We start from the raw sequence: 11,250 nt of genomic DNA, 5'->3' as shown, positions 1-11,250 counted from the left end.
GGAGACACTTCTGGATGGCACAGACAGAAATTGGTTCATAGATGGATTTGTAGGTGTTGCTGAGAGATGAACAGAAGATCAAGGTGCAGCTGCTGGAGCAGGATTCCACGATCCAGTCGTCCCGAGGCTGTGTCCCCTGCCCGCACACAGACACCACTGAGGACGCACTAAGGGCACTAGACCCCAGGGCAGAGAAGCTGACAGGACCCAACTGCCAGGGAGTGAAGAGGCCTGAATACAGAAGGGCCTAGAAAGAGCACCACTGTAACCAGAGGGGCCTGGAGGGGAGCGGGTCTGATTAGGGGAAGGGGTGGAGCACGGTGTCTGCCCTGTATGATGCTGAGATTGTGGCCCCGACACCCAAGACACAGGCACAGACTCGGTCTTCATGTGGGTGTCCAGCCATCACCCCTTGGGAACAAACAGGCTGTCCTTATATCAAAGAATAATACACGGTTTTCAACATTCAATCTCTTAAGCATTTATTAGATCTGCTGGCTTCCGTGGACAGAGAACTCACAAACTCAGCGTCCCAGCCCTTGGGGGCTCACAGCCCCGTCGTCTCCTGAGCAGAGTGAGAGGCAGCTCAGTACTTGTCGGGCAGGCCAGGAGGTCGGAAGTAATTGGGGTCTTTGCCGCTCCGGCCCCATCTATTGGCAAACTGGTCGGCCTCCGAGTCCTCCCGTCCGTGGCCACTGTCTCCATGCTTAAAAAGGTCTGTGATTCTCTGACTATTCTCCCTGGCATCGCTGGAATGGAGGAGGGCAGGTAGGGGATTACTCCAGGGCTGACGAGCAACAGCCCACCCTCCCCATCTCTCCTCTTTCCAAGGAATCGAGGACTCTGACAGGAGCTAGGAAAGAGGGAATGAAGCCTGAGGCTGCCCGGGCTCAGCCCACCTCAGCCCTGCGGGTCCCCTTATGCTGGGTGAACAGCACCCATGGGGGAGGCTTGGGAATCGTCTGTCCCACCAGCCTTGCTCTGCTCTTCAGCCACTCAGACCCCACACAGGACACAGAGGGTGAGGGTGGATAAGAGGAGGAGAGGCCACAGCCCTACAGGAAGTTCTCCAGGGCTTGGCCCCTCCTGGCTGTCCGAGGCTCTCACACCCATCCCTGCATCCTCAGGGCCCCTGGTACCTGATCACTTCAGCAGCCCAGACGCCCCCAGGTCCCCTTTTGGCAGCGTCATAGTTGCCCCGGGCGTGAAAGTACTTGTCTGCATCTTTGTACCTGGCTTCTTTCATGTCAGAGTAGGCTCGCCACATGTCTTTAGCCCCTGGGAGGAAAGCACATAGAGAAAGGATTATCAGGTGGACAGAAAACTGTGACACACCTTAGGGAAGAATCAAGGAATGAAAAATCTTCCACTGACTCAGTTTCATCCTGTGGCTATAGCACCGTGAGTGCCATAGATTGAGCAGAGCATTCTTGTGTCTAGTTTCCTGCTCCTGGTAACTCCAATGAGAGTCGTTATGGGGGGAGGGGCACAGCTGCGTTGGACCTGGTTGTCGGGCCCCTACGATGCTGTCTCTGGACTGCATCTCACTTAGGGCTCTATGTGATACGTTTAAGGAGAGAAGGGAGCTATCTTTATAGGGCAGGATTCCTCAGCTTCATACTATTGACATTTTAAGCCAGATAATTCTTTGCTGTTCAGGGCTGTCCTGGGTATTGTAACACGTTTAACAGCATCCCTCACTTTTACCCACTAACGGGCAACCTATTCCCCAAGTGGGACAACCAAAAGTGTTTCCAAACATTGCCCGATATCTCCAGGACACAAAATTGCCCTTGGCCCCGAACCACTGTTATAAAAGGAAGCCGCATAGGATGAGATCCAGGGGATTTGGGTGAGTGAGGAGGTGACATGGAGGACAGATTCTGAGAAAGGGGCAGACATGCAGCACCTCTGCCCTGACGCCTAAGAAATGTATTCCTGCTGCGCGAATGCGCTCAATGTGACTTGATTCCCCTGCCTGTTAGGCACGTGAATGGCATCCTGAGGACTTTCTAGTGGACGGTATTGTTGATGTGGGCTGCCTGAGGAAGCAAGCCCTCGAGCAGTGGGTCTTGCCTCAGCCTGGTTACACCTTCCAACCAGCTGGGGAGGTACTGAAAGTCCCCTGAGACCTACCTCACAGCCCAGGCCAGTTACCTCACACTCTCTGGGGTGGGTCTCAGGCATCAATAGTTTTCACTGCTCCCCAGGTGAATCCAACATGCAGCTGAGATTGATAAGCCCCCAGCTTGAGGGAGTGGCACTGGGACAAGTCTGCCCAGCAAGAGCTGTGGCCTCGTGCACAGCTGGGTTCAAACTTCTGTCCTGCCACCTGCTGACTGGCACTTAGTCCCTGGGCAGCAGACTCGGCTGCTCTCAGCCTCGGTTTTCTCCCCTTCAGATGGGGGGAGATGCCTCCCTCACGGAGGTATTCTGCAGGTAAGTAGGTGACCACCTGTCCCAGCCTAACCAGAACTGCACCTGTTTTCCTGGAACTGCCCCAGTTAGCGTTGAAAGTGTCCTGGAAATGTCCTCAGACCTGGGCAAAGCAGGAGAGTTGGTCACCCTGAAGTGCATATAAGGGCCGAGTTCCTACCGGAAGCTTGAGATATGTTATTAGGTTCCCCACCCCGGTCGCACACGGGTATTTTTGTCAGTTAAAAGGCTATAAAAGGGTAGGAAACAGACTGAACCAGGGACAGTGTCACTGAGTATAGGAAGCAGGAGCAAGAGCTAAGCTGAAGGTCCCTGAATTATCCAATTAGGAAATGGAAGGTAAGAAGGAAGAGAAGAAGAAGAGAGGAAGGAAGGAAGGAAGAGGGAAAGGGAGGGAGGAAGGGAGAAATGAGTGGAGGGAGAGAAGAAGAGAGGAGAAATAGATGGATAGTTTTCATCCTCCTTCATGCAATTGGTCTGAGGGAAATGCTGTACCATTTCAAGATTTATTTTATGTCTTCCATTCAAACTTCCATTTCAGCTGGGAATGATGACTGTTCTTTCTCTAGTGACTGATCGACATAAATCCTGTGGTTTTCAATCTGTCTGAAAAAAAGCTCCCCAAACACCTGGCACATTCTACCACATAGGGCAGCACCGCCTAAGACAGTAGCTCCAACCCTTAAGAGCGCTCATGGTGAATCCCAGAGGCCCATGGGTGTCATCCCCCCTCCACCAGCCTTACCTTCATAAGCCTCGCCAAGGAAGGAAAACCATCGGCTGTGGACTCCCAGCACCAAGGAGCAGAGAATGAGGCCTGTGAAAAGCTTCATTGTGCTGAAATGAAAGGAGAGGGTCAGGGAGACACGGACAAGCCTTGTACACCCACTTGGGGATTTGTATGTCGAGGAGAGCCCGGCTGTTCTTTCCACTTGTTCTCATTAGACTCTCAGTGGTCCACCTAGGCAATATTGCAGTAGGACCTCACTCGGAGCCACTAGCCCTCAGCTCTGAACCCACCAACCCTGAACCCAAGCCTGTCTAAGAGGTCACCAAGGTGTCTATGGTGGAAGAAGAGAGCAGCTGGGACGTAGCTGTGTCTTGCTAAAGCAGCCTGTAATTAATCAAAAAGCATTTCCCATGCGCCACGCTGCCAGCACTGACCTCATTCAGCACAAATACAAAAGAGAAGATTTAAAGTAAGTGTTTTCAAAGAAATCACTCCTTGGAGAACTTTCTCACCTGAACCCGGTGGAGCAGACCTGCTGGGGACACGTGGCTGCATTTATACTGAGCCATCCCTGCTGGGGTCATGGGGTGAGAAGGAAAGCTGGACTGGTGCCTGGGGGAGAGTCCCTGCAGGTCATTTCTCCTACAAAACTGCAAAGGGTAACTTACTGGAGACCAGTGGCTGTCCTCATCCACAGGTCATATTCCGCATTGTGCAACCCTGAGAAAACAGCAAGGCCTGTTCTGCCTGGTGGCCACTGTCAGGGGTGGAGGGGCTGAGGCCTGGGCCACCTGGGCTGTGGAGAAGAGGGTGTGGAGCTCCAGGAAGGAGGCCCCCAGGCTGCTGGCTGGTGTGTGGTTAGAGGATACTCCTCCAGCCTGGACCTTGCTTTCCTGGTCGTTTCCTCAGGAAGGTCCCTTCTGGACCAGACAGCCGATGTGTCAGAAATAAAATCCTTTGAACTCACGTGTAAAGCCCTCGAGCTTCAAAACTGACAGGCCACCCCACCGAATGTCGTGGGTGCCCCGAGCACTTTCCACCACTCTGTGTACCTGTGCTGAGCTCTCCGCTCCAGGGCAGAGAAAGCCCTCTCAGCCTCTCAACCATGCCTTTCATATGGGTCAGCACCTATCATGACAACAAAAAAGGGAGGTATTATAAAATAATGAGAGGCTTTTTGACTTGATAAAGGTTAAATACCAATAATCTATAGCAGCAGTTCTCACAGTGTGTTCTAGGGAAACCAGAGGGTCTCTTAAGACCCTTTCAGGGGAGTCTGTGGGATCAAAACTATTTTCACAGTAGCACTAAGAAATTCTTTTCCTTTTTCATTCCCATTTTTTTCATGAGTGTACTGGGTATGAAATGTTCATTGATATGGTTTGAGATTTCTACATTGCAACTGACCTTTAAGAAACTACCACTTGTCAAGTTTTGGTATCATATCAAAGAATTGCCTGAATTATCATAAAATGCTATTAAAATGCTCTCCTGTTTTCTACCTATATGTTATATCTGTGTGATGTTGAATTTTTTTGTATACTTCAACCCAAATAATGTATTGTGACAGATTGAGTGCAGGATCAGACATGAGAATCCAGCTATCTTCTATTAAGCTAGATATTTAAAACTTTTCAAAAATGTAAAGCTACTATTTTTCTTATTAATCTTTTTGTTTTGGAAAAAGATTATTTTCATTAAAATATATTATTTATGTTAACATAATGGATTTATTATTGTGTTTTTATTTATTCATTTATTTATTTGACCATTTTTTAGATACTCTGCAAAGGGTTTTTCATAAATTAACTCAGTCCTCATAAAACTTCATAACAGTAGAATATATTATTGTGTTTTTAAATGCTCAAACATTTTTTCTTTCCAGTGTGTTAAATCCTGATAGAGTCAGGATAAATTAAATTTCTTTGAGGTCCTCAATAATTTTTCAGAGTATAATGGGACCCTGAGACACAAAAGCTTGAGAATCATTGCTCTACAGCAAATCTTATGTGTAAAGAAGACACTTTAGGTGCATTCTCAAGAAGGCCAAGAAGGAGACATGGGTGTCCTCTTCTGATCACCTCAGTTTCACATTCTCCTGGAGGACCTGCCCGTTGCTAAGACAAGAAACATGAGGAGGATAAGAAATGGAAGAGAAGAAATGAAACTATCATTATTTCTAAGTGATGCAAGCTTTTATGAAGAGAGCCCATCAGAATCAAATGGCACACTAATGAAGCCATTAAGAGAATTCAGTGAGATTGCCATGTTTCACATAAAAATTCAATTGTGTTTCTCTACACCAATTCTTTTTTTGTCGTGTTTTTGGCTGCGTTGGGTCTTCGTTGCTGCCCGCGGGCTTTCTCTAGTTGCAGCGAACGGGGGATGCTCTTCAACGCGGTGCACAGGCTTCTCACTGCGGTGGCTTCTCTTGTTGCGGAGCACAGGCTCTAGGTGTGCAGGCTTCAGTAGCTGTGGCTTGCGGGCTCAGTAGTTTTAGCTCGAGGGCTCTAGAGCACAGGCTCAGTAGTTGTGGCACACGGGCTTAGCTGCTCCACAGCATGTGGGATCTTCCCGGACCAGGGCTCAAACCCGTGTCTCCTGCATTGGCAGGCGGATTACTGACCACTGCGCCACCAGGGAAGTCCCAACACCAATCCTTAACAGTTAAAAAAATACAATACAAAATAGTACCAAAAACATTAACTATCTAGGGAAAACTTTAAAAATACACAAATATTTACAGAGAAAACTTAAGTTTGTTAAAGGATAAAAAGTGGGGGATGTATGTCATGTTCATGGAGAGGATGTTTTGACTTAGTAAAGGTATCAGTTCTCCTTGGATTAATTTATAAATTCAGTGCAATGCTAATCAAAATTCCCCGTGGAATTCCTTTAGGGACACAACAGATTTATTTTCTATAGATGAATAAAAGTCCATGAATAAGTAAATTAAAAAAAATAAGGACCAAGAGGAGACATGCGCTAGTCTCTAACATGCGTGATCTTGGGATTTATCCCAAGGGGGGAGACAACTGTGACTGCTGTCTCTGTCTTTGGGCCAGAGGGCATCCCCAGGGACCAAGAGAACTGAGAGATGTTTGCAGCACCAGTTATGTCCAGAATAGGCACCAGAGAAGTAGAGCCACACAGCTTTGAAGATCGTCCTTAACCCAGATGTGCATGAAACAATTTCACATCAAGCAATGGGTACCCATGGAGAAGTGTGTGTACCATCCTCCGTCTCACCATCCTACAGGCAATGTTAAAATGGTGTTGGACTGCACCCGGGAACGGTTCATGAGAGATGTGGCAGAGATGGTGAGGACCCAGTGGGCGCCCGATCTCATCCTCCCTGCACAGGCACAAGTAGTGCAGCCAGTGCTCTGTGGCATCAAGGTGACCGGATTGTTCCTTGAGGTGTGGTGCAGACTGGGGAAAGAAGAGTGTGAACAGTGGATGGAACACACTGGGGATGTAGGAATGGAAGCTTCCGTGGGATGGATGCAGGCCGGTGGCGGAGGATAGAGAGAGTGCACTTTTTGGGTTGTGATTGTGGAGTGGCAGGCTGGGGACAAAAATGTGTAAAAGCCGAGAAGAGGAGGCACTTGCACTTTGACTGACAAGAACTCTAGAACATAGTTGAACCTGCCGTTGAGGAGTTCACTAGGTCCTTGACCATTCTGCAGAGGAGGAAGAGTGGACCGCTGGGTGTGGATTGAGACTGGAGACATTTAGGTAGAAGAGTAGAGATTACAGGGATTTACAACAAGATAAAGCAAGCCAGGCAAGGATCCCACATCCACTGACAAGAGCTTCATACAGCCTGGCTCATCTGACAGCAGCGAGATGCCCGAGCCACTCCAAGGATGCCTCAGAAGTTGTGTTAAACATATTTTTCCATTCTGTATCTGTGTTTTTGATGCTTTCACATCCTGGGGCCTCCCTGCCCCTGGAGGGACTGCTTCTCCCAGAGGCAGCCAATTCTTACAGATTAGTAAACTAACCTGTGATAGTAAAGTAACCTGTGAGTGAGCCTTTCAAATACAAACCAGCCAATCCAGAGCTCACACTTCCACCACCTCCTTCATTGCGCCCTCACGCTCTGGGCCACTATCCACCTGCCCTGACCACAGCAGAGCCAGGCACCAGACAACTAGGAACCAGCCCCTATGCCGAGCGAGAGCTGAAAGTATTCACATGAGCCAGTCCTTAACCCGCTCACTGTGCCTCACTGGTCCTCCACAGAAACCACAATAAAGGCGTTTGTCACGTTTTCTGCCCCTCTCTCTGTCCCCTGGCCCACCCTGGGTGCTTCCTCGTGTGGCCACCCCTTGGTGTGATGTGCCCCCTTCTTTGGGGATCTGTGAGTAACAAACTTCTTTTTCATGGCAGTTGTCTCCCGATCTGTTGGCCTTACCATCACAGTTGTCTCCCCCCTTGGGCTAAATCCCAAGATCACGCATCTTAGAGACCAGCGTATGTCTCCCCTAGGCCCTTATTTTTTTTAACTTACTTATTGATGGACATTTATTCATCCATAAAACATAAATCTGTTGTGTCCCTAAAAGAATTCCACGGGGAATTTTTGATTAGCATTGCACTGAATTTATAAATTAATCCAAGGAGAACTGATATTTTTACTAAGTCAAAACATCCTCTCCATCAACATGACATACATCCCCCACTTTTTATCCTTTAACAAACTTAAATTTTCTCTGTAAATATTTGTGTATTTTTAAACTTTTCCCTAGATAGTTAATGTTTTTGGTACTATTTTGTATTGTACTTTTTAAATGTTAAGAATTGGTGTTGGGACTTCCCTGGTGGCGCAGTGGTCAGTAATCCGCCTGCCAATGCAGGAGACACGGGTTTGAGCCCTGTCCGGGAAGATCCCATATGCTGTGGAGCAACTAAGCCCATGTGCCACAACTACTGAGCCTGTGCTCTAGAGCCCGCGAGATACATTTACTGAGCCCGCGAGCCACAGCTACTGAAGCCTGCACACCTAGAGCCTGTGCTCTGCAACAAGAGAAGCCACCGCAGTGAGAAGCCTATGCACCGCATTGAAGAGTAGCCTCAGCTCGCTGCAACTAGAGGAAGCCCGCGGGCAGCAACAAAGACCCAACGCAGCCAAAAAAACAACACAAAAAGAATTGGTGGAGAGACACACAATTGAATTTTTATGCGAAACATGGCAATCTCACTGAATTCTCTTAATGGCTTCATTAGTGTACCATTTGATCCTGATGGGTTTTCTACGTAAAAGCTTGCATCACTTAGAAATAATGATAGTTTCATTTCTTCTCTTCCATTTCTTATCCTCCTCATGTTTCTTGTCTTAGCAACGGGCTGGTCCTCCAGGAGAATGTGAAACTGAGGTGATCAGAAGAGGACATCCATGTCTCCCTCTTGGCCTTCTTGAGAATGCACCTAAAGTGTCTTCTTTACACATAAATTTGCTGTAGAGCAATGATTCTCAAGCTTTTGTGTCTCAGGGTCCCATTATACTCTGAAACATTATTGAGGACCTCAAAGAAATTTAATTTATCCTGACTCTATCAGGATTTAACACACTGGAAAGAAAAAATGTTTGAGCATTTAAAAACACAATAATATATTGTGCTGTTACGAAGTTTTATGAGGACTGAGTTAATTTATGAAAAACCCTTTGCAGAGTATCTAAAAAATGGTCAAATAAATAAATGAATAAATAAAAACACAATAATAAATCCATTATGTTAACATAAATAATATATTTTAATGAAAATAATCCTTTTCCAAAACAAAAAGATTAATAACAAAAATAGTAGCTTTACATTTTTGAAAAGTTTTAAATATCTAGCTTAATAGAAGATAGCTGGATTCTCACGTCTGATCCTGCACTCAATCTGTCACAGTACATCATTTGGGTTGAAGTATACAAAAAAATTCAACATCACACAGATATAACATATAGGTAGAAAACAGGAGAGCATTTTAATAGCATTTTAAGATAATTCAGGCAATTCTTTGATACGATACCAAAACTTGACAAGTGGTAGTTTCTTAAAGGTCAGTTGCAATGTAGAAATCTCAAACCATATCAATGAACATTTCATACCCAGTACACTCATGAAAAAAATGGCAAAGAAAAAGGAAAAGAATTTCTTAGTGCTACTATGAAAATAGTTTTGATCCCACAGACTCCCCTGAAAGGGTCTTAAGAGACCCTCTGGTTTCCCTAGAACACACTGTGAGAACTGCTGCTATAGATTATTGGTATTTAACCTTTATCAAGTCAAAAAGCCTCTCATTATTTTATAATACCTCCCTTTTTTGTTGTCATGATAGGTGCTGACCCATATGAAAGGCATGGCTGAGTGGCTGAGAGGGCTTTCTCTGCCCTGGAGCGGAGAGCTCAGCACAGGTACACAGCGTGGTGGAAAGTGCTCGGGGCACCCACGACATTCGGTGGGGTGGCCTGTCAGTTTTGAAACTCAAGGGCTTTACACGTGAGTTCAAAGGATTTAATTTCTGACACATCTGCTGTCTGGTCCAGAAGGGACCATCCTGAGGAAACGACCAGGAAGGCAAGGTCCAGGCTGGAGGAGTATCCTCTAACCACACACCTGCCAGCAGCCTGGGGGCCTCCTTCCTGGAGCTCCACACCCTCTTCTCCACAGCCCAGGTGGCCCAGGCCTCAGCCCCTCCACCCCTGACAGTGGCCACCAGGCAGAACAGGCCTTGCTGTTTTCTCAGGGTTGCACAATGCGGAATATGACCTGTGGATGAGGACAGCCACTGGTCTCCAGTAAGTTACCCTTTGCAGTTTTGTAGGAGAAATGACCTGCAGGGACTCTCCCCCAGGCACCAGTCCAGCTTTCCTTCTCACCCCATGACCCCAGCAGGGATGGCTCAGTACAATTACAGCCACGTGTCCCCAGCAGGTCTGCTCCACCGGGTTTTATGTGAAACATTACCATGTTTCACATAAAAAATCAATTGTGTTTCTGTACACCAATTCTTTTTTTGTCGTGTTTTTGGCTGCGTTGGGTCTGCGTTGCTGCCCGCGGGCTTCCTCTAGTTGCAGCGAACGGGGGATACTCTTCAACGCGGTGCATAGGCTTCTCACTGCGGTGGCTTCTCTTCTTGCAGAGCACAGGCTCTAGGTGTGCAGGCTTCAGTAGCTGTGGCTCGCGGGCTCAGTAGTTGTAGCTCGCGAGCTCTAGAGCACAGGCTCAGTAGTTGTGGCACACGGGCTTAGCTGCTCCACAGCATGTGGGATCTTCCCGGACCAGGGCTCAAACCCGTGTCTCCTGCACTGGCAGGCGGATTACTGACCACTGCGCCACCAGGGAAGTCCCAACACCAATTCTTAACAGTTAAAAAAATACAATACAAAATAGTACCAAAAACATTAACTATCTAGGGAAAACTTTAATAATACACAAATATTTACAGAGAAAATTTAAGTTTGTTAAAGGATAAAAAGTGGGGGATGTATGTCATGTTCATGGAGAGGATGTTTTGACTTAGTAAAGGTATCAGTTCTCCTTGGATTAATTTATAAATTCAGTGCAATGCTAATCAAAATTCCCCGTGGAATTCAATTAGGGACACACCAGATTTGTTTTCTATAGATGAATAAAAGTCCATGAATAAGTAAATTAAAAAAAATAAGGACCAAGAGGAGACATGCACTGGTCTCTAAGATGCGTGATCTTGGGATTTACCACAAGGGGGGAGACAACTGTGACTGCTGTCTCTGTCTTTGGGCCAGAGGGCATCCCCAGGGACCAAGAGAACTGAGAGATGTTTGCAGCACCAGTTATGTCCAGAATAGGCACCAGAGAAGTAGAGCCACACAGCTTTGAAGATCGTCCTTAACCCAGATGTGCATGAAACAATTTCACATCAAGCAATGGGTACCCATGGAGAAGTGTGTGTACCATCCTCCGTCTCACCATCCTACAGGCAATGTTAAAATGGTGTTGGACTGCACCCGGGAACGGTTCATGAGAGATGTGGCAGAGATGGTGAGGACCCAGTGGGCGCCCGATCTCATCCTCCCTGCACAGGCACAAGTAGTGCAGCCAGTGCTC

The 11,250-nt window shown here is 47.1% G+C and overlaps 1 protein-coding gene across 1 annotated transcript; it reads right to left on the bottom strand.

The window, feature by feature from the left end:
- Nucleotides 1-470: 470 nt before the first annotated feature.
- LOC137230388 (serum amyloid A-2 protein-like) lies at nt 471-3,710 on the bottom strand. The gene is made up of 4 exons (XM_067749692.1): nt 3,601-3,710; nt 3,182-3,273; nt 1,140-1,278; nt 471-749 (listed from the first exon to the last, which is right to left on the bottom strand). Exons 1-4 carry the CDS (start codon nt 3,603-3,605, stop codon nt 587-589), a joined length of 399 nt encoding a protein of 132 aa, XP_067605793.1. The 5' UTR covers nt 3,606-3,710; the 3' UTR covers nt 471-586.
- Between the last annotated feature and the right edge of the window lie 7,540 nt (nt 3,711-11,250).

The sequence above is a fragment of the Pseudorca crassidens genome, chromosome 9 (genome assembly GCF_039906515.1).
Source record: "Pseudorca crassidens isolate mPseCra1 chromosome 9, mPseCra1.hap1, whole genome shotgun sequence".
In the NCBI taxonomy this organism is placed as follows: Eukaryota; Metazoa; Chordata; class Mammalia; order Artiodactyla; family Delphinidae; genus Pseudorca; species Pseudorca crassidens.
This window is presented reverse-complemented; position numbering and strand designations above follow the sequence as displayed.

Excerpts from the sequence above, each read along its gene's own strand:
- LOC137230388 (XM_067749692.1), bottom strand. Across the intron at positions 1,279-3,181 it reads CCTTGGCGAGGCTTATGAAG|GGGCTAAAGACATGTGGCGA; the intron begins GTAAGGCTGGTG and ends CTTTCCTCCCAG. Across the intron at positions 750-1,139 it reads TGGGCTGCTGAAGTGATCAG|CGATGCCAGGGAGAATAGTC; the intron begins GTACCAGGGGCC and ends CCTCCATTCCAG.